Source organism: Lemur catta, chromosome 16 (genome assembly GCF_020740605.2).
Source record: "Lemur catta isolate mLemCat1 chromosome 16, mLemCat1.pri, whole genome shotgun sequence".
Lineage (NCBI taxonomy): Eukaryota > Metazoa > Chordata > Mammalia > Primates > Lemuridae > Lemur > Lemur catta.
This window is the reverse complement of record NC_059143.1, coordinates 45990465-46017737: the sequence shown is the minus strand read 5'-3', so window position 1 is coordinate 46017737 and position 27273 is coordinate 45990465. Positions and strand designations below refer to the sequence as shown.

The window sequence follows — 27273 nt, the reverse complement described above, 5'->3', positions numbered from 1 at the left end:
GGAGATGGGACGACGTTTTCACTCAAAAGCCACGGAGGGACAATTCACACAGACAAAGAGGAAAAGGACCCAGGGCCAATAACTCATCTCCAAGTAAAAGACTTCCGGGAAAACAAAGGAAACTGCCCTTCCGCGCTTGCGCTCCTCTTGGTCCTCCAGGCCGCCTCCCGACCCCTAGTCCAGAGTCGCAGTGCGCCTGCGCTAAGCCTGACTTCCGCCAGGGCTCATCAGGTTCAAGGCTACTTCTCCCAGCCTCTGGATGGCATAGGCTGTGGCCAGATGCGGGGAATACCGGTGACTGAGTAGCGCGCGTGCTGATGACGAAAGCGGAAGTGCACAGGCCGGAGGCGGGATCAGAACCCAGAGGGGCTCGGGATTGCGGAAGTTTTGTGAGGAGGGTCGGGCGTAAAGCGGTGTTGTTTTAGGATAAGTTCCGGAAAGGAGGCCTCCTGTCGGGGTCTGAGAGCCACTAGCCTCCCCGGTTTAGGGACTGATTCGACGTCGGTGCTGTTGGCTGTCCTCGGCCCTCGTTCCCCGCTAGGGAACCGCCTCGGATCTCCGCCATGGCATCCACTTCGACCAACCTCCAGGTATCACTACTCATCTCCCGTCCCTCTGGAGGGCTGGGGCCGGGGAAGGCGCGAGAAGTGGGGTGCGGGGCGGGAAGGAAGGAGGAAGCGGCTGCGCCTCTGGTAGGGGCGGAGGAGGGCGGGTCCCGGGCGAAGCCGCAGGTGGGAGAGTGGGCGCTTTCCCCCGGAAAGGTGGTTTCCGGCTCGGCCCGGAGGTCTCCCGAGCCACTGGCTTTGTGAGACTCTTGACTTGTTGAGGGTTTTTTTCTTTCCCCCCAAACCAGCCAATTTTGAGCCAAACTGGGCAGATCTCTCCACTCAGTGTAAGAGAGAAAGGAAAGAATGTAATTTTTGCAAAGCACTGCTCTGGACCAGTTGAAAATAGGGTGGTCAAAGTTTGTCTTACTTTCTCAAGCTGTTATAGCAAAGCCCTCCTACCGAGCTGTCAGGTAAGTAGAAATAAGGAAACAGCCCTGCAATCTGAGGTTAGAACCATTCTACATACAGTCACCGTGAATTCATTGAACGTATGTGTTTATGTGGACTCTCCTGTGTCTCCCAAATTGTAGTATATAAGATCATGGGGTATTCTTAAACTATTTTTTGGCTCCGCTTCCCCACCCCCACCGTAGTGAGCACAATGTTTTGTACATAAGTCATGGAATCCTAAGATTTCAGACTTAATCGTTAGCTCTCTGCTGAATGGAATTCATTGAGAGAAGAAATTTATGTGACAGTGTCTCCTGCCCCCAGAATGGATCTAGGGTGTTGGTGGAGTTTAGAATTTAGTGAGACTTACTCCCAATCAGCCTATTTGATACAAAAGAATACCACGAAATACCTGTACTGAATCCTTGTCTTGGACTTATGGTAGTTTGTTGAACAGGCCTTTATTTAGGGGGTACAGGCACCGAAGATAATGGAAGAACTCCTTAACGCAAGATAATTGATCCCGAAGAAAGACCACTGAAAGTAGACCCATTTAAACAGACATCAAAAATTCACAAAAAGAGTGGGAGGAGAGTCTTACTTGGGACTTTTATCTTGAAAATTGACCCAAAAGATTATGAAGATAATTGTTTTATATCTTTCACAAAATATTATAATTACAACAGTGATAACATTCTGCTTCCCTGAGCAAGAAAGTTGATTGCTTTTCAAGCAGAGAAAACCAACTTGTGCCTAAGTCTAGAATTGTAATAAAACTTGCAGAGAGAGGATTGGGGGAAACTACAAGTAATACAATGTGAAATAGAACTCAGAGTTTACTCAGTCTTAAATATTTTTTGAGTGTCTACTATGCCATGCATTTTGCTAAGTCCCAGGGAATCAAAAATAATATATCATCCATGACTTCGCATGGCTTATGTTCTGTTGTGAAAACAGATGTATAAAGACATAGGATAAATACACCACAGTGTGATCACTGGGAGTATGTACAGGAGGCCTGGGGAAGCTAGAGGAAGTTCCAGGTAGGCTGCCCAGGGGTGTTGGGGAGGGCTTTGCAGCAGGAGGACCAGCACTGCACTGAGTCCTGGAGAAGCTGGAGTTTGATGGGGAGACAGTGGAACAGGGTATTCCAGACAGAGCATATGCTATATACTAAGGCATGCAGTCCAAGTTGGTCCAGGTTGTGCCAGTAGCTTGGTATGACTAGAACTTAATGTACAAGATGGAAACTCAAGCCTAAAGAGTTAGGCCATGCATGCCACACATAAATGATGGATCTTCTTCCTTTATTTTGTTGCAGATGGGGAGTCATAGAAGGGTTTTAAACAGTGGAGTGATATGCTCAGGCTTTTGTTTTAGAATGATGCTATCGTGTGTACAGGGAAAAACTTGAGTGGTAGGAAACATGGAAGCAGGGGGACCAGTTAGGAAGCAGGGGTCTGTGTGACGGGAGATGATGAGGAGCCAAATTAGTGTAGTGCCTATTCAAGTAAAGAAGAGGATTGGCCAGAGGAAAGTTGGAGAAGAATAGTCAGGCTTGTTACCTGCATCTAAAAATGGAGGGAGGAGAAAGAGTCTGCGTTTTCTCACAGATTTCTGGATTGGATATCTGAGTGGGTAGGAATTGGTTCTAGGAATATAAAAGAAGGAGTATATTTGAGGTTAGGGTTGGGGAGCAGAATAAGTTCTGAATTTGTTGAGTTTACAATGCTTGTGGAGACAATCAAACTGAAATGTCCAGTGAGCATTTGGATACATACAAGGGCTGTCTAGAAAGTATCCAGCCATTGTTAATATAATAACTCTCCATTTGGCTGGATACTTTCCGGACAGCCCTCGTATGTGTAAAACTAGGGAGAGAGGGATGGCTGGAGTTAGGATATGGGAATTATTAGCATACAGATGTAGCAGAGGTTGTGGGCATAGAGAGTCACGTCTTGGAGAGTTTACACAATGAGGAAAAACAAGGACCAAGATAGAAACCCTACAGAATACTGACATTTAAGGAGAGAGAAAACGGAACCTGAAAAAGAATCATTAAACAGTCAAGAAGAGAATGATTTTGTGAAGCCCAAGAAAAGAGACGCTATCAAGGTATTTGTTATTAGTGTTAAGTGCAGCAGAGATGGAGTTAGATAAACTCCCTCTCTGTGAAATTTGGCAATCAGGAGGCAGAAAGCATTGCTGGGAAGGACTAGGAGCCCAAGAAACCAAGATGGGCCAGGCCTGGTGGCTCACACCTGTAATCCCAGTGCTTTGGAAGGCTGAGGCTGGAGGATTGCTTGAGGACAGAAGTTCAAGACAAGCCTAGGCAACATAGTGAGACCCCACCTCTACAAAAAATAAGAAAAATTATCTGGGCAGGGTGGTGTGTATATGTAGTCCTTGCTATTTGAGAAGCTGAGGTGGGAGGATAGCTTGAGCACAGGAGTTTCAGCTTGGGCGACAGAGCAAGACTATGTCACTGAAAAAAAAAAAAGAAACCAAGATGAAGTTGGGGTGTTCTTTGGGATTTTGCTGTGAAGGCAAAGAGATAAGATGATAGAGAGGAACCTAGGAACTAAGGAGAGTCGGTGTATTTTATATGAATAAGAGATGGGACTTAAACACATTTTCCTGCTGTAGAGTCTCCCAATTGGCATATCACTGATGGAGGGAATGTCAGAGTAGGAAGGTGGGGATGGGCTCCAAAGCATAGGAGAAAGAATTCATCTTGACAGACAGGGGCTGAGATGTCTTTTCTCTTGAGGTAGATGATTGTAGAATTTACCTCATTTCCCAGGGTTTTCTAAGGTGGACATGTCAGGGTATCCTAATCTGAAAAAACACTCCCATGTGTTTCCAACCTTTATATCCTTATTCATGACCAGATCCTGACTCACGGGGGTAATAAAGTCATTCAGTCTTGTGCCAGCCACTGTGCTAGACTCTGGGAATATGAAAAAGTGAAGACAGTGGACATAACCCTGGTCTTCATGGCACTCACATTCTAGTGGAAGAGAGCGGCAAACCAAAAAACAAATAAAAAAAACCCATGTGTGCATTCTAGTGGGGAGAGAGTCAAAAGACAAACCCCACTTACACACGTGTGTGTGTGTGTGTGTGTGTGTGTGTGTGTGTGTGTGTGTGCGCGCGCGCGCGCGCGCGCGCGCATGCGCACACACACAGAAGAAGGATTTTAAACACAGAAGTGATGTAGACAGCTGTGTTTTAAATTGAATTTGGGGCTGGGTGCAGTGGCTCACGCCTGTAATCGACAGAATGATCCCTTGAGGTCAGGAGTTCAAGACTAGCTTAAGCAAGAGCGAGACCTCGTCTCTATTAAAAATAGAAAAAAATAGCTGGGCATGGTGGTACTTGGCTGTAGTGCCAGCTACTCGGGAGGCTGAGGCATGAGTTTGAGGTTGAGTTTGAGTTTGAGGTTGCTTGACCCCAGGAGTTTGAGGTTGCTGTGAGCTATGCTGATGCCATGGCACTCTAGCCCAGGAAACAGAGTGAGACTGTGTCTCAAAAATATATATATATATATTAATACTATTTTAGTGATCGTTTAATACTCCATTGTGTGGCATCCTTTTGCTCTTTACGATTCAAGTTTCCAGGTTTTGTTTTTGTTAAAAGATCTTTCTGGTTAAAGTCTTTGCTCAGTAAACCTTTTAAAAATTATTACTGGGTTAAAAAATTCAGGTATTTTTTAGTTTCTTGATATTTCATTGTCACATTGCTTTTGACATTTCCATTTTCATTGTTATATGCTTTAAATATAGCAGCATTTAATTGAGAATTTCCCTAAATGCTTGTTTAATTTGAATTTTCAATTATTTGATTATTCCTTACTAGCTCTAAGTTTGACTTCAGCTGAATCAAAATTGTGTGTGAATCTTAGTGATTGGTACTAGAAATAGTATTCAGATAGCATTTATTCATATAACAAGTGTAATTTGCATTTTATAAATTTGTAATTTATAATAAAATACAGTTGTCATTTAGAAAAAAAGATGGATTGGTTTTTAGATTGCTTTTATATTTTAAGAAAACCTTCAGTTTGATTACTTACTTCACACTTAGGTTTATGCTTTCATTTTAATATTACTGTTTTGCCTCCCTCAAACAGAAAGCAATAGATCTTGCTAGCAAAGCAGCCCAAGAAGACAAAGCTGGGAACTATGAAGAAGCCCTTCTACTCTATCAAAATGCTGTGCAGTATTTTCTCCATGTAGTTAAATGTAAGGTCATGGGTTATTTATTTTAAAACACTAAAAGAAGAAATTACTCTATTTCATTTATAAAAATTGAAATAAAATGCCAGAAAATTCTAAACTTTCCATTTACAAAAATATTTCCACTTTTTTCCTAGTAGCTTTTAATTTTAAGTACTCAGACTTAGGTCACAACTGTGAGAGCTGTCACAGTTACTGCTTTGTATACCTAAACATCTCAATGGAAATAATTTTTTATTTTACTGATAATGTACCCAAATTATATAATGTAGATTTGTTCATTTTGTCTAAACCTATGTTTGAAAATATTCTGTTTAAAAAACAGGTTGGGAAACATTTTACTCATGTATTTTACAAGTATGTATTGCATGTTTACCATGTGCCAGCCACTGTTCCAAGCACGAAAGATGTAACAGTGAGCAAAATAGAGACCCCTGCCCTCATGGATCTTAAACCTAATGCAGTTGGATAATTTAAGATTTTCTTTAGAGCTTCCTCATTTAATTTGAGATTTTATGTCAAAGTAAAATGAAACTAGGAATGAATCATAACATGTAAGATACAGGGAGCTGATCCCATACATTGCATATTTTGCCAAAGTTGACTTTTGAAAATAGCCCTGACAGAGGCCTTTATGTAGTAAAATTACTATGTTGGTGTTACACGTAATATATGGGATTTCCATCACTCTTCATACGCTTTGAAATAAACTTTACACAGAGACATTAATGGAAATGGTTATTATTGCTTCTATTTTTCTTTCTTATAATTGGGTTTGTGTAAGACAAACAGCTTTCAACTATCTGCACAATGTAGGGGAAGAATATGCAACCTACAGAGTATTAAATAATTTCTTATTCTTTAACATTACCTTAAAATAACCTACTCTCTTACTTAGATTTTTTTCTGACTCAGACTCACTATTGGTCTCCAACCCTACTTGGGGAAAACATAGGAAAGACTTGGTAATCGTTGGTTATCAATGATGAGTTAGAGATGATCTGCCCTCCCTCTCCCAACATAGAATTTCCTTGTTTAAAAAAATATATTTAAGTGTCTAAACCTTTCTATGTAGAATTCTCATGGAAAAATCTTTCTCACTTTCCTTCAATAGATGAAACACAGGGTGATAAAGCCAAGCAAAGTATCAGGGCAAAGTGTACAGAATATCTTGACAGAGCAGAAAAACTAAAGGAGTACCTGAAAAAGAAAGAGAAAAAACCACAGAAGCCGGTGAAGGAGGGACAGCCGAGTCCAGCAGATGAGAAAGGGTATGTGTGTAAAAGCTTTAGATTTTATTGTACCTTTTAGCTTATAATTTGTGAAATTTCTTTTGATTAAACCAAGTATTGGCAAACCATGGCTCATGGGCTGAACCTGACCTGCTGCCTGTTTTTACAAATAAGTTTTATCAGAACACAGCCTTACCCATTCATTTTCCTATTGTCTGTGGCTGCTTTCATGCAAAAACAACAAAGTTGAGTGGTTGCAGTAGAGACTGTATGGCCCACAAAACCTACAATACTTCCTTTTCTTCTGGTCCTTTATGAAAAAAAGTTTGCCAGCGCCTAGTTTACTAAGCTTAGGGCATGATATACCTTAAATAACCCTCCATGACTGCTTGCTAATAGTAGGGGAAAACATTTGAAGGAATGGCATTCAGTTACCTTCTGGCCATTAGGTAATGTTGAAGTTTAAAGTTATTATAGGAGTAATCTATGAATTAAATCTTTGACCATGTGGACAAAAAGAAAAATAATTCCAACAATACAAATAATTTTTTTTGGTATCTTATACAAAGTTTTTAGATGTGGGTTTGCTTTAGATTTGCTTTCTGTTATTGTAAAGAAAAACAGCACAGCATAATTTATAAACATGGAAACCCATTTTTGGAATGTCTTCTAGATGCAGAATTTATTTATTCAACATGTAATATATGCATGTCAAGTTCTATCAGAAGCAACAGGAACATATTCTAAGCAGATCCTCTGACTATTCTATTAATTGGTGCCAGAGATAGTTCTAAGTGACACATTCTTAAGAAAATGAGAGTCTAGAATGGAGTTCCCGGCCTGGTTGGGCTTAAAAGCACTGAGGTTCTGCTTCGGAGGATGTGGTACTCACAGTTGATGGCACACAGTGGCACACATTACTTAAATGATCCCCAGTGGTCACAAGGAAGGAAGGGCCTTTTAGGCAGTGCTTTGGGGCTTTATGGCTGCTACTGTAGACCATTGAGAAGAATACAAGGACTTTAAGAATAGAGTTGACATATTGCTTCACACTGTGTGGCAGAGTTTGTAGAAAATTATAAGCTCACAGTTTTATATTTTCTGTTCAAGATGTGATCAGGGAGCCAGGGAGTTTCTGTGGCACCCTAAGAATAGTTTATCTTTTACACCTGTAGCATTGACATAACAAAAATCAGATGACAGTCTGATCTTATGGATTATTGAATTTCAACCTATATGCAAGTAAAGACATTTAGTGTAAGATAGGGGCTCCAAACATAAAATGAAAATATTGGGAAAAATTTGGTTAACTTTGGGTGCCCAGGATCTCCAGTTGTCACTCAGACTCCCTTGCCAGCAGAAGGTTTTCTCTTCCCCTATCTGTTGAAGCTCTTCTCATCTTGCTAGAAGACCCTGTAATGATCTCTCCTGAGGTGGTTACCTGACTGGGGGATGCCAATTCTTTTCCTGTACTAAAGAGCAATCTTAGTTACAAACAGTAGGGCCCGCTTTGGCTTATTTAAGCAAAAAGGGATTTATTATGCGGTATTACCTTACAGAATTTTGGGGCAAGAGAGTCAAGCTTGGATTCCAGATCACTGGGAGAAGAGCTCGGCTATGTCCAGGTTGTTCAAGGAGGGTTGCCCCTGTTGCCACCCGCCCTGCTCAGCATCACAGTGCTTGGGAGCAGGCAGTAGAACCTCTGCGCAGTTCCCTCGGCAAAACTGCTGCTTTCCCATGAAGATTTGGTCTCCTTGCGAGCAGCCGCCACCTTCTTGAAGGAACTTAGATCTCATGTGGAACCCTACCTGCAAGGGAGCCGGAAAAGGGTGGTTTTTTATAAGTACAGGCTTTACAGTACAGGACAGCGTGATACAAGAGGTTGGAATGAGTGTCCAGTGAATCAGTTTCTTGGTGTCTACCTCACCCATAATCCCATCATCCTACAAGGTGGTCCCATTTTGGTATAAAACCTGTCAAGCTTTTAATTCCCCTTTATATCTTACAGTTTTAACAATTATTTTATGCCATATTTTTTGCTTTATCACTTTTTTACTCAACATTGTATCAGGAACACCTTTCCAATAAACTATTGCTACAACATCATTTTTAAAGGTGGCAATGTTTTTTATCATATGCTAACCCTTATAACTGAACATAAATTATTTCTATTGTTTCTCTGTTGGCAAACATTTTGGGTGTGATCATCCTTATAGTTAAATCCTTGAACTCATTTTAAATTATTTCCTCAGGATAAATTCCTAGATATGAAATGCCTAGATTGACCTGCTTGTTCTTTGGGTTCAGTTCATCGTCATCAGGAAGCTTCATCAATCCTTTGGAACCCCAGACTAAGAGTCACAGATCCTTGTACCTTAGATAATTAGTATTCTGGATTTTTTTCCTCCTGGTGTGATTTCTCATTCTGATTTATATTTTGTCCAGTCCTGGTGTTTTTATTGTTGTTTGCAACTCTCCTGTAATTCATCTTAAATCCTTCATGGAATGATATGTAGGGCATACATTTATGAATTAATACATATGTAGGTATGTCATGGGAATTTTGAGCTAGTTCCTGACTTTATTTTGGTCTTTTTGTCCTCCTCTTGTTCATGATTCTCTATTAATTGATAATGTGCCTGCTTCCTATTTTATTTAATATATACTTAAAAATAATAACATAAGCATAACTTTTAATGGGAATGTCTTCTTTTGCCACTTAAATTACAAATATTTCAGGTTAATTTTTCCTTCATTTTTGCCTTATTTGATAGTAATGAGTGATCATTTGAATATATTAAATTCTTTTTATTAGGAATGACAGTGATGGGGAAGGAGAATCTGATGATCCTGAAAAAAAGAAACTACAGAATCAACTTCAAGGTTGCTTTAGACTTCATTTTTAAACTTACTATCTTATTTAAAAGACTCATAGTGAATTGCCTATTTGAATTGTTTTATCCGCACCCCACCCCCCTTTGTATATAAGTGAGGTTCAAGAACTGGCTTTGGTTCCCAGCGGTTATGTGCTGGATTTCTTTATAGCATATTCATAGGGGTAGCCTTCTATGGCCTCATGGCTTGGTTTTTCCATGTAATAAAAATATTGTTTGGTTTTATATCTGCCTTTAAAAGTCTGTAAGTCAACTTATTCTGTTTCATTTTATTTATTTGCCCTCTTTTAGAGAAGGTAGCATTTATACTGTTAGCACACTACAAAATCTGGTGGTATTAAAATTCACTACTGTCAGAGGAGCAGAATTAATTAGGAATTACACTTCGCTTTTGTGGCCATCGCTGTAGCTCATTCACTGATGTTTTATTTCATGTTTCCTACCTACAGTTCCTCATTTGCTTCTTAGTGTTCCTATTTACATTTATCTCTTTAAGCTTTCTGTGTTTACCTTCCACACCTGCAAGCACCCTTTCATTCTGCTGTTACAGTGTAGTGGTGTAATGGGGAGGGTAGAGATTTTGGCTCAGTTCAGATCTCTTTTCCACTCTAGGGTCTGCCACTTAGAAGCCTTCTAATCGTGAACAACTTACTGAACCTTTTGGAGTCTGAGTCCCCATCTGTAAAATGGAAATTAGTAATACCTCTCCTTCAGGGCCAAAAGATTAATGACAATGTAAAAACTGCCTAATATTATCTGACAAATTCTAGGTACTCAATAAATCATAGCTCTGTGTATCTAAAAAGGCATCTATTTAATTGCTGATTTCTTTAATCGCTGAGATTTGATTGTTCTTAGATATAACTATTAAATGATTTTTCAGATTGAATTTACATTCACCCATTAGTATGTTTTTTGTTCATTTGAATTATACCAAACAGAATGCATAACTTGGAAAGGATTTCCATTAGACAGGTTCAGCCTTTGTTACTGAATAGTGAATATACCTAGCTTAGCCAGACCTCTTTAACTTTACTATACTAGTCTTTTCATTTTGGTAATATTTCTATCTTCCCTACCCCACTAGGATTTATAGGAGAACACTGTAAGGATAGTGTGTTGACAACAGTACAGTTAATGAGGATAGAGAGTATTTTTATATGCCGAGAATTTCAGTGGTGGATGTAGTCCAAGGGCAGAGACTCTCGGTTTCCACTGCTGCACCCCCACTGCCTGAAGTGGTGCTGGCACACACTGCACACTCAGTAAGTGTTGGTCACCCAGTAGTCCCTACCAAGTGCCTTATTCCACTTGTACGGCAAGAAGCTTTTTTTCTGTCTCCGCCATTGGTTTTGGTTTTGTTTGGCCCATCCCACCTCCCACCCCCAACTGAAAATTGGATTGTCTTTAATTTTGAAAAAGATAACAACGTTTTTAATAGGGATTTCTCTAAATTACCTGTTGGTTATGATAAGGGCTTGAAATGTTAGGAAAATAATGCTTCAGATGTTTAAATGAGGAAGTTTATTTGGAATTTCAGGATGAAATAGTATATGAAAGGAGTCCTTGCCTTTCATATCTGAGAATCCTTTTTTTCCATCTTTTAATTTAATAGTGTGCTGATGGATTTCATGGTATAATATCTTTTTTTGAATCTTTCCTCTTCTTTTTTTCTGAAACAGTATTTTAAATCTTTTACTTCTGTTTTAGATCATGACATTAAGTATAATATTTGATAGTTAAAATTAAAAATGGGTTTATGATTTGATTTTTCTGTTGGCTTTAATAGTCAGTGATTTTTTTTGTGGTTAAATAATCAGTGTAATAAATAGTATGATGAAAAACTGGATAAACTTACATAACTAGAAGTACAACTGTTTATATTTTCTAATAATCCCACATCCCCTTTTTAATTTTACAAACAAGTAATGTCTAGCATTTACTTGTTTATCAGCAAACATTCCAAAGTTACCTTTAAACTTCAAGGAGAAAAGTGTTAATTAAAAGTGAATTCATAGCAAAAATCTTGAGTTAGCCAGATGATGCACACTTAAAAGTAAATTTACTTTCATTTAACTGACTAAAAATCCTGTCATGTAGATATTTTCTCATGTAGGATTACTAATCTTAATGGAACATAAGAAAGAAAAAGCAAATTGACTTTTTTCTTGCTTTATAGTAGTCTGAACTTACAGAATGCAGAAGTGTTTATGGTTTCATTCCATTTTAATCTGGGAACTAAAGATTTGAATAGTTTAAGGAAGTTGCTAAGGTATAACTAGTCTTAGAATAGTAAATAGATGATCTTTACTAACCAGAAGAAATGATAAAACTAATTTCATGAAGTAATAATTAGATTATATAAGTGGAGGTGTTTTGTTGTACTTAATACAACTACATGTCATCTGAGAATAGGCTGCTTAATAATTTATAGTTGAACAACTTCTGTATACTAAAAAATTGGAAAAGCATTTAATGAAAGATAACTAGAAAGTTTTGCCAGTAAGCTATATTAAAATAAATTCTTCTTGGACTCTCACTGCAACAGTTGTCATAGCTTTTGAATATACTGTATTCAGAAACCAAATCATCGATTTTAAGTAACTTTGTTAATTTATAAAAATGGTAAATCTTTTTAGAAGCCAAATAGAAATTTTGGCAAATGTCAGGAAAGTATTGCAAATCTACAGGGGTATACTCTCTCTCTCTTTTCCATCATCTGCTTCTGTTGTAGCCTTTCCTCTCTTCTCCTGTCTATCTGCCTGTCTTCAGTTAACGTTTTTAAGCATATTGTCTCTCTGTGGTTGAGAAGATTAGATCACCTTTTCTTTTGGTTAACAGAAGAAAAGGTAGATGAACCCCCATTGAACAAGTACTTTTGATACTCCAGAATCAGTATATTCAAATATTATAACCACTTTATGAAATGTTTGGTGCTTTTCCAAACACTCTAATATTCATTATGTCATTTGATTTTTACACTAAACCCATCGAAGTAGTTTGGGCTGATGGCAGTATTTTCATTTCACAAATGAGGAAGTAGAAATGTAAAAGGTGAAAGTGACCTGCCGGAGGTAATTGAGCCACTCTCCCAGGCTCCTGACTCCTGCTGACTCCGCCCTAGCAACTACTTCCTCATCGCACTTTTTCAGAACAGGCTTTAACACATAAAACTTACCCAGACAATTTTTTAGTGGATTTCTTTAATGTCATGATTCCATGTTGTTTTCTAACTTTGATGAAATAGTTTTCCTCAATTTAAAAGTGACAAAATTTTTTGTAGGTGCCATTGTTATGGAACGACCAAATGTGAAGTGGAGTGATGTTGCTGGTCTTGAAGGAGCCAAAGAAGCACTTAAAGAGGCTGTGATTCTGCCTATTAAATTTCCTCATCTTTTTACGGGTGAGATGACTTTTAAGTAATTTTATTTGATGATATTTTAAAAACACATTGATGACTGAGGTAAAGCACGGTGAATTCTTGTCACCATGTCATGAATTATCTTAAGTAAATTGTGACTATTAAACGGCAGTGATACATCTTTACACAACGATGTTTTGTTATACATATCCGTATTTGCAATAGATATATTTCAAGACAACCTAAATGCCAACCAGTAGGGTAATTCACCAACATGTAGTAGAATGCTATGCACTTAATAAAATGTAGTGTACATCTATATTAATAAATTTAAATCTGCATTATAATTCCTTGAAAAATGTCCACATCTATTATAAAGATCAAAAAGCAAGTTATAAAATATGTATAGTACGATTCCACATTTGTTAGTAAGTGTGTGTGCCGAGAAGTAAGTATAGATGGATTGACTTTAAAACGTTAATGTGTGCCTAGGAGATAAAGTTATAGGTAATTTTTACTTTTTCTTTTGACTTTCATCTGAACTTTTTGCAATGGGCATGTATTAATTTTTAAAAAGTATTTCTATTTCTTAAAAAGAGTAAGAATTATTTAATAGCTTCAGATAAAGTGCATATCAAAGGAACTTTCTGCTCATGAAGGGCAGAAATCCTTTTGTCTGGGTCCACACATTGTGCTTTTAATACATGTTGGTTGAATGAATGAATGAGCAAGCAAATGAACTTCCTGTTAGAAGACTTATATTTATATATACTCACTTTTGACAAAATGGGCTCTAGAGAAAGCAAATAAAATAAATTCAAGACATACCTTAGATTGATTAATTTTAAAAATATTATTGATTACTTTAGAGTTACAATCTTTTCACAGTATTCTTCACTGTGGATGATGTCTATAGTAACTGAAATTAAGTTTTGAAATTTCTTGTTATTTTTCTAATGCAAATTTTAGGCAAGAGAACACCTTGGAGGGGAATCCTATTATTTGGGCCTCCTGGAACAGGAAAATCCTATTTAGCCAAAGCTGTAGCAACAGAAGCAAACAACTCAACATTTTTTTCAATATCTTCCTCTGATCTTGTTTCAAAGTGGCTAGGTGAAAGTGAAAAGTAAGTGGTAAATCAATTTTAAATATTTTTGTCTTTGCCTGGTAGTCTGTAAAGTAATAGGTTTCTCACATCGTTAATAGATATTCAGAGATCTGACATATAAATACTCATTTATCTGTCATATCAGACCCTAATTTGGAATTTGTTTTGTGGAAAAAAGATAGTACACATGTGTAACTTAGTAAATTGTAAAGTGAATTATCCAGTTGTAGCATTCTTATTTTCTGTACCTGAAACATGATTAGGCTTTTTAATCTATAGTTCTTATAATATTGGTATATTGCCTTGTCTTAGTTTGTTAATATTTTTTAGAGACTGAAAGTTTTTCTTTATTTTTAGATTAGTTAAGAATTTATTCCAGATTGCCAGAGAGAACAAGCCCTCTATTATCTTCATTGATGAAATTGATTCTTTGTGTGGTTCAAGAAGTGAAAATGAAAGTGAAGCTGCACGTAGAATTAAGACAGAGTTCCTAGTTCAAATGCAAGGTAATATTACTGATTTTTAAAATAGTTTCTCTTTATTGTATAACCATTATTTTACAACAATAATGGAAAAAATTTCAAGCAGAATTTCTCTACACTAATAAACTAACAGTTTCATTATGCCATGTTTCATTCTGATAGTTTCCATGTGTATACATAATTTTTACCCAGTTGTAATCATCTTGTCAGATCACTTATACAAATAGTAAAGAAATTAATATTTCTCTGTAACATGCCAGGAATAATATCAGTAAAAGTAATATGTAGACTTCAAATGAAATCTTTCAAGAAATATTTTGAAAAGAATATTAGGTAATTAAGTATGAAATGTCTAATTTCTTGAAGCACTAAGTTTGATATCTCTCAACATTTCACTTTGACACTTGTTTTATGTTTATTGTGAAGGTACATCCTCAGTCTTTCAAATGCACATTTTGGCTTGTGATTATCTTTCAAATTTTTTTTTAGAGCAATTTTTGTGAAACCATGGATAAGTCAAAAATTCATGTTATTTTTGAATGAGTTCTGTCATGGAACCAATACAGCGCAGGTAGCTCAAAATATCAACAAAGTGTTTGGGAAGGATGTGGCTAATGAGTGCATAGTATGTTGATGGTTTGAGAAGTTCCATTCTGGTGATATTAATCTTGAAAATGAACCACGTGGGTGACCTGAGACCAAGGTGGATAATGATGAGCTGAAAGCTGTTGTGGAAACAAATCCATCTAACCTACACGTGAATTAGCAGCAAGGTTTGATGTTACTATTCCAACAATATTGGACTACTGGAAACAAATTGGCAAGGTAAAGAAGCTGGATAGATGGGTATTGCATGAATTAAATGAGTGTCAGAAGCGAAATCGTCTGGAAGCTTTCCTTTTCTTTGCTGTCATCACATAAAGACGAACCATTTCTACACTGTATTGTTACGTGTGATGAAAAATGAATTCTTTTTGACAGTCACTAGCGTTCAGCACAATGGTTGGATAAAGAGGAAGTGCTGAAACACTGAACATTCTTCAAAAAAAGCTAATGGTGTCTGTTTGGTGGGGTGCAGCAGTGTTATTATCCATTACAGCTTCATGAAACCTGATCAGTTGATTACAGCGGATGTCTACTGCAACCAAGTGGATGAAATAATGAAGAACCTTGCAATCAAGCAGCAGAGATTGGTCAATAGAGACAGGCCAATCCTCTTGCCAGACAACACTCAAACCACATGTTGTACAAACAACGCTGCTAAAACTACAGAAGCTGGACTTAGAAACTCAATTTCTCAATAAGCTGTGGAAAATGCCTTTTGCAATTTCATTGCTACTTGCTGTCCAGCCTTCTTCGCTGCTGGCATAAACAAGATACTGTTAAAATGGCAAAACTGTGTCAATAGTTCAGGTACATACTTTGATAAATTATACTGCTGCTTGTTTGAGATATGATAAACTATACTTTGATTCAAAATCAGACATTTCATATTTGATGACCTAATAGTATTATCCACAATCTAGAAGATTTTATTCTTGGGAATATATTTGTATCATATTACAATAATGTGATATTAATATTTGAGTAAATACAATTTTTTTCAGAGAGATACTCTCAAGATGAGGCACTTTAATGTTAAAGCACCACATTTCTTAACAGAACAATGGGACGAGGTTTAAAGAGCACTAAAATGACAAATTATTTAAAATATTGCCTATTTTAATGCAGGGGTTGGTGTGGACAATGATGGAATTTTGGTTCTGGGAGCCACAAATATACCCTGGGTTCTGGATTCTGCCATTAGGCGAAGGTATGATGATCCAGTAAATATCTTATTTCTAGCTGCAGATGTAACAAGGACATGATAATTCCCTTTTTGTGTAACAAGGAGGCATTCTGATAACTTTTCACAGAAGTTTTAATATGCCCTAACCTTGTTGCTTCCCTGCCTTGGGGGAAGAGAGCTGGTCATTTGCTTGTTTGCTTGCCTGCTATATTCAAGATAAAAGATTTCCACATACTGTAGTCTTTCACACTGGAAACTATATTAACTAATGCTTACTTTAAGTTCAGATTAAGCTTAGTGGGCACTGATGCTTCAAAAATTTACAAATATAGTTTCATATTTCAGTAAAAACCCTTCATGTATAAAATTTTAGTAAAATTACCATTATACAAGTCAAAGTAAGATAACCAAGATACACTTTTAGTAAAAAAATTTATGTCTCTAATTTTTAAGTTGAATATGAAACCAGCTGTAGGAAAGGTGTACAGACACTTCACTTTCCACTGTTTCACATTCATTTAATTTTACATGGTAAAAGTTAACACTTCAGTTTTGCTACTTTTATCATATTCACTCGATGGTTTATCAGTATGCTAGGTTACCTTCCAGTACTAAGAAAGGAAATGTGCTGGGTATTTTTGAAAAATAGCCTAATTCCAAACCCATCTCTAGAGGTAATAGAAACTTTAAATTCTTCTCATTGCCACAGAGAGTTACCTGGAGGAGAAAAGACCACTTAAATTGTCCCTCATTGCTTTCTCCCTATCTCCAAATACTGAAATTCTAAGAAGGCAAGCAAAATTATTATTGATAAAATGTTTATAATACAGGATTATTTGTTCTGAATATTCTCACTATAAAATAGTGGACATTTTGTGTAATATATATTTAATTATATAAGATTTTGAGTAATTTTTACCATTTTGAATCTAGAGAATGTGTCATTTCTATTCCTATTTTAAATTGTTAATCATTAACCCCTTGATCAAGAGTTCAGAGTACAATTTTTATGAGAAACTGTAATCCTGTAGGACATGTCTTTTTATGTCATGAATTCTAGACATATAAATACTATGGCCAAAATAACCCAAAAATCATGTGAGAAAGACTAAACCGTCCAAGCTGGTTCCCTGGCTATTTTTTATTTTGTTTGTTTGTTTTTAATGTGTTCTGGGCATTCTCCCTTTGTCTAACCTAAATGTAATTGTTTAACCGTGGCCCACATGGGCACATTTAACTTATTCGACCCAACTTGTTATAATTGAGAATATCTAAATAGCTGTTTCTTCCTGAAAATACCCTAATTTTCAGTTAAAATTAAGTATAATATCTTTGATATAATGTATGTTTTATTTTAAGATTTGAAAAACGAATTTATATTCCTTTGCCTGAAGCCCATGCCCGAGCAGCAATGTTTAAACTGCACTTGGGGACCACTCAGAACAGTCTAACAGAAACAGACTTCCGAGAACTTGGAAAGAAAACTGATGGTTATTCAGGGGCGGATATAAGTATCATTGTACGGGATGCACTTATGCAGCCTGTTAGGAAAGTACAGTCAGCTACTCATTTTAAAAAGGTAAGTCACTTTTATCTGTCCTTTCGTATGTTTTGTCTTCAAAGAATTTGGAAGAGTTTCAGTGTTGTATAATAGTTACAATAAGTAGGTTTACATAAGAGACATATTTCTATTTCATTGAAATAAGTTCTCCAATCAAGTTTATTAGTAGCCATTATTAATAGTCCTAACATGTTTTAAATTTTTCAATGGCTTTGAGTCACCAACTATAGTAGACCTCTCTATGGCTCCATCCTTTACTCTTTGTAAGGCTAATTGTTTCAATTAGCAAGAACAGGTTTGCCTGTTTATTTTTTTTATTTATCAAATGTCTAATGTATTAATCTGGGCCCAGGGGAAGATCAGAAAGTAGAGCAGTCAAAAAAGACAAAAATCTCTGACCTCACGCAGCTGAAATTTTTGTGAGGAAAGACAGACAATAAAATAGATATAATAAGTAAAGTGAGAATACGTATTTCTCCATACCTACACCAATCTTCAGATAATACTTAAAGTTGATCATTCTAAAACAGATAGGACATAGTCCCCAATATGATACAAATTTATTGCCATCTAAATACTTGTGTGTGACTTTATGTCACAAAAGTTCTTTTTCTGGATATTCTTAAAACTTAAATAAGTTATATATCATAAAATGACCCTGCAGTTACATTTAGCATTTAATTTTGTACCTACATTTGAAAGAATTTTTGTTGAAAAACAAAGATTCAGTAATTTCGGACTAAAGGTGCCAAATATTGCAGAATTTTCTCAGCTATGGACAATAAAGCCAACTTACAAGAATTTTTTATTAGGTCTATTTTTGGTCTCTAAGATTACTACCACTTATTAAGCAGTAGAGCAAAAAAAGGGAAAGGTTAGCCACAAGTAACTTTTTTTTTTTTTTAACTCATTTTCCCCATGTAAGTATTATAATTTATTGTAGGAAATTTCAAAATATAAAAAAGCATCAAGAAAAAACTAAAACCAACCAAAGTCTATTCCATTACCCAGAGAAAACTACTCTTTGTTGTATATTAAATTTTTTTTTCCAGAAGTAAACATTTAAACAAAACATATAAAAATATTAATACACTTTCAACTTTCCTGATGATGGCCTTAATGTTTATTTAATTTGTTCAAATAAATATTTCAGATTGCTATTTATTCCAGGTTCGTGGACCTTCCCGAGCTGATCCTAACAACCTCGTAGATGATCTGCTAACACCCTGCTCTCCAGGTGACCCTGGTGCCATTGAAATGACATGGATGGATGTCCCTGGGGATAAACTTTTGGAGCCAGTTGTTTCCATGGTTTGAAATTTTGTTTGTTTTTAAGAAAAATTTTAAAACATTATACTTTGTAATTTGCCAGACAAAGATAAAATTTTCCATTTATATAAGACTTGCTGGGAAATGTTAGTATGAACAGGCATGTTTATTTACTACTATTGACTCATGTTAAAAATTGTGAAGATTGGCTGGACACAGTGGTTCACACCTGTAATCCTAGCATTTGGGGAGGCCGAGATGGGAGGAACAACACTTGAGCCCAGCAGTTTGAGTTTGCAGTGAGCTATGATGACACTACTGTACTTTAGCCCAGGCAACAGAGTGAGACCTTGTCAATCAATCAGTCAATAAAAAATATACATATATACTTTTTACAGACGGGGTCTCATTCTGTCACCCAGGCTGGAATACAGTGGCAGGATCATAGCTCACTGTAACCTCCAGCTCCTCCCACCTCAGCCTTCTGAGTAGCTGGGACTATAGGTACATGCCACCATACTCAGCTGATTTTTAAAAATTTTTTGTAGAGATGGGGTCTCAAACTCCTGGCCTCAAGTGATCCTCCCATTTTGGCCTCCTAAAGTGCTGAGATTATAGGCATGAACCACCGTGCCCAGCCAAAAATTATTTTTAAAACATTTTCTTCGGCTTTGAAGAAACTTTAAGTGAAAAGGCTATTTTTTAAAAACATAGGTTTCTGACTTTATAGGTCTTATAGCTAGAATATTATTTTCAAAATGCTCATATATATTGCATAAATTATTAAGTCTTAACTAAAAAATGGAATTGGTGAAAATGTTTTTCCCTAAATCTCAGATTTTTAAAAATAACCAGAAATGCTAATGCTTGTATCACTGCATTCATAAGTGGTGTTTTTCTGTTTTACTTTTCTAGGTTCCATAGAAAGTTTAAATAATGCGGTTCTTAAAAATTTTAACTGAGTTTAAACAACTTTTATTACAAAAAAGAACGTTTTTATGATTTCTATTGGAGGAGTTAAAATAATTTACAGGACTTTGTTTTGTAAGGTGTATTATTTTTAGGAAATTTAGGGTGATTGTAAAGTTATATTGATTATGTTTTTAAGTTTTTGTTCTCTGTCTAGCTCTGAAGAATGTACAATAACTTAAGAGTAGTTCTTTTTATTATTTTCCTTAGTATTTTACAGGAGACAGCCTAGATGTTAGTTTTTTAATGAACCTCTGATATTAGCATATTTTCTTGCCATTTCGATCTTATATTTTTAAATTCTTGTTAGTTGATTTTGACAAAATGGTATTCTGCTTCACTTAAGTGTAAGTGAATGATCACATTCCTTTTGAATTGTATTTACTTGGAAAACTGATCTCTTGTTTAAGAAAAACAGATGAGGCCAGAAATTAGATCATGAACATACTTTGGAGGGCCTTGGTCCTCAGGCTAAAAGGATTGTATTTCTGATAGGTAATGGGGAGCCACTGAAAGGTTTTGATCAGTTCAGGGGAAGATATTGGAAGTTTCTACATGAAGAAATAACAACATGTCAAAGATATCTTTTAGAAAGAATAAGGGAGTTTATTGTCAGTATCTTATGGCACACTGCAGCTTTAGGTTAAAGTTAGTAAAAATGATAGTGTGATGATTTTGTGTTTTCTTTAATCTATTATTTATATACCTCTCCCCACCCCACTTCTTTTCTCTGACAGCCGGATATGTTGCGGTCACTCTCTAGCACAAAACCCACAGTCAATGAACACGACTTGTTGAAATTAAAGAAGTTTACAGAAGATTTTGGTCAAGAAGGTTAAAACAAAGAGGAGGAAGACATTTACCATACGTATTGTTTCTTTCATAGATATTTTTGCCTTTCTTGAATAGCATTCAGATTGTTTCCAGTAAAACTCTTTTACCATGGGGACATACACATCTTACTTCAGAGTTCCTTTAAGTTTGATTTTGTACTTTTTCTCCATTATCTATCAAATGCTTCTATTAATGAAAAGTATAAGATAACGAGTTATAAAGAAATGAGCAATATATGAATGGCAAACAAAGAAATTACCCAGTAAGAAGAATATTAGAAATTGATTGACATATAAATATTTAAAATTTTTATGAATGGTGGTCTTTGCAAAGAGCATTTATCATTTCTTTTGGACTAAAATGAAACAGGGCTTATTTTATATTTTGAAAAAAATTCTTAAACATCATTCTTATCAATGTAAAATTTATTTACTTTATTAAAAAATTAAAAATGATAGAATCTTTACTCTCAGGGATGGGCAATAAAAAGCAAAGAGCACTGTGATTGGGTTTGAAAGATTTTGAATTGAGTGATAGCTGGTGCTCTTATTGGTTTTTAATAGGTTGATTTTTTTCCTGCATAGATTTAAATAATTTCTTTAAAAGCAGCAAGCTTTTATATTTAATTAAATACCTTTCACTGTGCAATCTCAAGAGAAACACTTTCTAAATTAGGATTTGTCTTTACCTTACCTTGAAGAAGAAAATTGTCTTTTTCAGTGTCTTTTGTAGCAAGATTGACCAAAACAGGTGGTAAGTAAGTATGTAATTTTTAAATAACTGTCATAAATACTGTAACGGGAACCTTTGCTCATGAGGAAATGGCCTCCCTTTGGATTATGGGAACTTTCCATGTGTGATGTTGGCGTGTGTGTGTACATATATGTATAAATTTCTTTTTTTAATGTAGGGTAGCAGTATAGGGTCTTGTCTTTCACCTTTAAGTTCAGGGAACAGTTTGTCCTGGCCACACATGTATCAATATAATGCTTATAAAGCTTTAGAAATGAGCTGATGACTCATTAATAAAATACAAACATGATATTATTTTAATATCTTCAAATAATCTGAGGATGTGTGTTATACACTTGAGCATCAACACTAAGTTGTGCCTTGTACATTTGCATTGGCTCTACATGCAAAAAATTACTAAGTTAGCTAGAATGAGGTAGATTCCTTAATTACTATGAAGTTCTACCATGCAAATGCTATAGAATAACTTGCATTTTTAAAGTATATTTGCACATTTTACATATTATGCTATATGGTTGCCTTTGGGTTTTCTGTACAGATTGTTTTTGTTAATATTAAATGGAAATCATAGGCCTGAATACACTGTTCTTATGTGAAGTAAATTGATATAACCTACTATTGGCTATATTCTGTGTATGCTTCTTTATTTTGGGACCTTCTGTGCAGAAGAAAATATTATCTAAATTGATTAGATAAAAAGAAATAATTAAAAATTATTAAGAATATACACCTGAAAATTCTGTTTTTCAACAACTTGTATATGAGGGTTGGGAATTAACTTGACAAAGCACCATTGAATCCTTTCTGGATAAGATAATTAACATACCTTATTTATCAGCCTCAGTGTTATACAGTATTGGCATTAATTATATAAATAGGGGAATTAATATAATTATATCATTATACATAATATAGTTGAAATCTAGAATTTTTGGTGAATCAAAAGGTTGATGAAGTATTCTACTTAAATTGATCAAAATACATGACCAAGTAATATGTAAGCATAGTACTGATGATAAGTGGATACTTTATCACACTTCATTCTTACATGTGCTTTAAGAGCTATGTCTTACTATCCATATCTAGCCTTAGCTCCATTTTCTGAATTTTGGGATCTAAAGCTAATTATGGAATCTAATAACTTTAGACTCATTCTAGAATAGTAGAGCATGCTTAATAGACCATATCCATGTGTTTTTTTATGAACAGATACTCAAAGGAACTGGAATGGGTATGATCTGGTTCTCTGGCTCTTGACCCTTATAAATTTTGGGTAGACATTTTCTGAGCCAACAGAAGATTGTTGACCATCTCTATGAGCTGCACCCTGGATGTTTAAGAGCCTTTGTCTCAGCCTGAGAAATGTATAGGGACTCTAATTATAAGGCATGTCAACAGAGAATTGATGTCTGAGTTCACTGTCAATGACATGCAGAAGAACAGAATGAGTGAATTTGATTATTAATGCTATGGAAGCTCCATTCAGCCATGTTCATGGTTAAGAAATGGAGGCGTGTCTACCTAACACTGGTGCAGCAGGTTGCAAATGAAGCAACACGGTGCATGGTGTTGACACTGGGGTTGCCTCAAGTTCGTGAGCTCTCACAGGTGCCATGTTCTTTCCTACCTCCATTCCTTCATTTATGTCAGTCTCTATTTAATATAGTGTCCTTTTCTCTGCTAGTCCAGATCACATACTTCCATTAAAACCTAGCTGATGAACCAGGTAATGTTTTCTAGGAAGAATCACTGAACTATCCTCATCCTACTTTTGGATTGCTTTAGCCCTAAGTTGCTACTACTATCTTAAGATTTTTCTCTGTTTCAAGCATGTTCTGTTCATCTTGTTTAGATCATTTAGATTATAAACTGAGAATTAAATTTTCCCTACCAATTAACATAGTACTGGACACTACTTATTAGATACTTAGTAAAGGCTTGAAAAAAATAAGGGAGTTATGCTTTTATTTTGATTTACCTGATGGATTATCTGTGAGACTTTTTATAAAATAGTCAATTCTATAAGGCGGCTTTGTTCTTACTGGTCTAGTGAAGTTGTGATATGTTTCTATCTAGGTTATCGGGGACTTCAAAATTAGAGATGTGCTAAAGACGACTTGCATTGTCTCATAAAAACCAATTATGCTTTGGTAGGAGGATCGCTTGAGGCCAGGAGTTTGAGACCAGCCTTGGCAACATAGTAAGAACCCCATCTAAATCTGGATGACATAAATATGGATGCTTATTTTTCCCTTATAGTTTTATCTTTAAATATTTTTAATTTCCCAAAGTTAAAAAATGTTTTAAAGAAGAATTACAGTCCGATTGACAGCAAATCACAAGAATTAAAGTCTCCTCCTCTGGAATTCTATAAAATAACAGAAAAGGTTTTAAAACGAGAAAACTAGGATAGCAAAGATAGTCATCAAACAAATACACTCTGAAGAAGAGTATATTTCATCCAGACTGCCTTCCTAGTTTTGGCAATGCCCCTGGCCTCCCACTGCAGGAACCAAAGTGGAAAGATCCTATTTCTCTTCATCACTTGGCAGCCAGTCCATGGGCCCTTGACTTCGCCTTGGCATATCAGGTACTGTCACCCAGGTCCTTCAATCTTGAGCAAGTAACACAAAGATAGTAGGACATTAAAAGTAGGATTGTAGCTGCATCCACAGCATCTAGCCAGATGGGAATCTAGTAGCTCATGGTGAAACAGCTAATTACATTATTGCCTATGGTCACATGGAATGAAGTGCCCAGTGAGGACAAGACATTGGGGAGCCACTTTGTAGCTGCTGGAGTGTAAAACGAAGTGCATGAGAATGGCTGGTTGAGGTCAAAGCAAAGATGGAAATCCAAGGATCTTCTATGACTATGCTAAAAGAGACATTTCCTGCAACTACAGTGCCTAAGTAATCAAAAGCCAAACTCGGCATTTGATCCTGCAGGTTGCCATATTACATCAGTTGAATTCACAGATTCACCAAATTTGTATGTGAAAGTAACAAAATTTAGTAGGAAAAAAGAAGGCTTCATAGGACTGAAATGTATATATTTGCAAGAATTTGGAGGATTCTGAATAATCAGCAAATATTTGGGGCTTGTATAACAATGGGTTATATTGATCAAGAAAAAGAATCAAGTTTCAGAAGTGATTGAATTTATCAATATGTGTTCAATCAACAGATTCTGCATTCAGTATTTTGGTTTGAGCTGCTGAGAGTGATTTGGTTTGTTTGGTTGAAGAAACTAAACTCAACAGTAGATCCTTTTTGAACTCCAATAACATACAATGGAAAAGAAAGAACCCAACATCATTAGGAAATATAAATGCTGCACTGGATTTATCATGTAAGAATCATCTTCAAAGCCACAATATTCCTAGAAAAGACCCAAAATCCAATCCCTTAGCCAAGGCTTTGACAAGTGGAAGGAACACTTTCTAATGCACTTTACTGGCTTTTCAATTCATCAGGGCTGGAAAGGTCCGTCAGTTGCAAAAGCCAAGTAGTGGCAATTGACCAGCACATGCCTAATGCACTTGGGCACCACATTAGGCTGCAGGGCTAGAGTGGTCATCAGAATGGTCTCTCCCACAGAGATCTTAAGCAATGATTCATCAGTGATGAGGTCCCTAGGACAAAAACAAATGACTGCTCAGCTCACTAAGATGCTACGTCCTCAGCATAACCAAAAATACTCCCAACTCTGGTGAACAGACACCTGACCAGAACCATCATGACAGGCAGAGCGTGAAGCACAGCACAAACTCAGGTACCACTTGATGTAACTCAGTGGTTCCCTCCCCTCAAACCCTCCTCAACGCTGATTCCACTCCCCAGGGGTAATCACTTTCAGTTGTTTTTAGGTTTGGTTCTTGTGAAAGATTATATTTTCCAAAAATGGCCACAACAATATCTTCCCACTCAAATGCTCTTACAATGTCACTTCGACATTCCTCCCAGTGATAGGTAGGATCTACTTCCTCTCCTCTTGAAATTGGGTGGGCTTTTGTGAATATTTTAGACCAACAGAATATGGCAGAAGTGACACTATGACTTCCTAGGCTGGGTCACTAAAGGTGATACACCCACCACTTCGCTCTCTGGAATACTTGCTCTGGAAGCTTTGGTCTCCAGTCTCCTGTCAGCAGTCTGACTCCCTTGAGGCTGCTATGCTGTGTAGAGGCCCAAACTAGCCCAGGCAGAGAAACCACATGGAGAGAGCTGTCCTCAGATGCTTCAGCCTTCTGCTACACCAGCCCCAGACACTGTGTGGGTGCAACTGTGCAAAGGACTCCTAGCTAGAATTGCCTAACCAAACAAAGGCTTGCTGAATTCCTGACCCACAGGAACTCAAAGAGAAAATAATTGCTGTTTTAAGCCATAAAGTTCAGCGATGACTTGCCATGCAGAAATTCCAAACAAACTGTATTAGTCTGAGTGGGCAAGGGGAACTTGTATTAGATTTCTAATACTTCTCTAACAAATTACTACAAAGTTAATGGCTTAAACCAACACAGATTTATTATCTTGCCGTTCTGTAGGTCAGAAGTCCAATATGAGTCTCACTGGGCTAAAATCAAGATGTCAGCAGGGCTGCATTCCTTTCTGGAGGCTGTAGGCTATAGTTTCCTTGTTCATTCAGGTTGTGGGCAGAATTCAATCCCTTGCAGTTGCAGCACTGAGGTCCGGTGTCCTTACTGGCTGTCAGCTGAAGGCTGTTCCCAGTTTCTAGAGTCCACCTACATTCCTTGGCTTCTGGCCCCCTCCCTCCATTTGCAAAGCCAGCAATGGTAAGTTGAGTCCCTCTCATGCTTAAAATCTTTCCCGGCTCTTGTGTTGTTGTATCTCTCTGACCCATTTTCCTGCCTTCCTCTTCCACTTGAATTTTCTGTTTCTTTTTTATTAAGCTTTTTAGTTTGAGATAATTGTACACTCACATATAGTTGCAAGAAACAAAACAGAGATCCCCTGCACCCAGTTTCCCCCAAGGGAAAAGAAAGAACCCAACATCATTAGGAAATATAAATGCTGCACTGGATTTATCACATAAGAATCATCTTCAAAGCCACAATATTCCTGTATTGCAAAATTATAGCACTATATCCCAACTAGGATATTGACATTGGTATCATCCAGCTACAGGACATTCCCTTGCTCAGACTGGTCTCAAACTACTGCTTTCGAGTAATCCTCCTGTCTTGGCCTCCCAGAGTTCTAGGATTACAGGTGTGGGCCGAGAATTCTTTACATATCCTAGATACTAGTCCTTTATCAGATACATGGTTTACAAATATTTTCTCCCAGTCTGCAGCTTGCCTTTTCTTCCTTTTAACAGGGTCTTTTGCAGAGTAAAATTTTCAAATTTTGATGAAGCCCAATTTATCAGTGTTTTCTTTTATGTACTGTGCTTTTGGGGCCAAATCTATAAAGTCTTTACATAATCCTGGCTCTCAAAGATCATCTTCTACGTTTTTTCTAAACATTTTATAGTTTTACATTTAGGTCCATGATCAATGAATAGGATGTATACATAATAAAGAGATTTATTATAAGGAATTGGCTTATGCAATTATGAAGGCTGTAAGTCCCAGGATCTGCAGGGCCAGTTGGCAAGCCAGAGAGCCAGTGTTTCACGTCAAGCCCAAAGGTCATGGAAAAAGCCAATGTCCTAGTGTAAAGGTCATCAGGCAGAAAGAATTATTACTCAAGGAAGGGTTAGTCTTTTTGTTCTATTCAGGCCTTCAACTGATAGGATAAGGCCCACTGACATTAGGGAG

General features: G+C 36.6%; 1 protein-coding gene across 1 annotated transcript; it reads left to right on the top strand.

Moving 5' to 3' along the window:
- Positions 1–219: 219 nt before the first annotated feature.
- Positions 220–22114, top strand: VPS4B (vacuolar protein sorting 4 homolog B). Its single transcript, XM_045527906.1, has 11 exons — positions 220–590; positions 5134–5245; positions 6354–6510; positions 9287–9354; positions 12649–12768; positions 13696–13852; positions 14192–14340; positions 16048–16129; positions 17465–17684; positions 18837–18977; positions 20642–22114. The coding sequence occupies exons 1-11, from the start codon at positions 564–566 to the stop codon at positions 20741–20743; spliced, it is 1335 nt and encodes a 444-aa protein (XP_045383862.1). The 5' UTR covers positions 220–563; the 3' UTR covers positions 20744–22114.
- The last annotated feature ends 5159 nt before the right edge of the window (positions 22115–27273 follow it).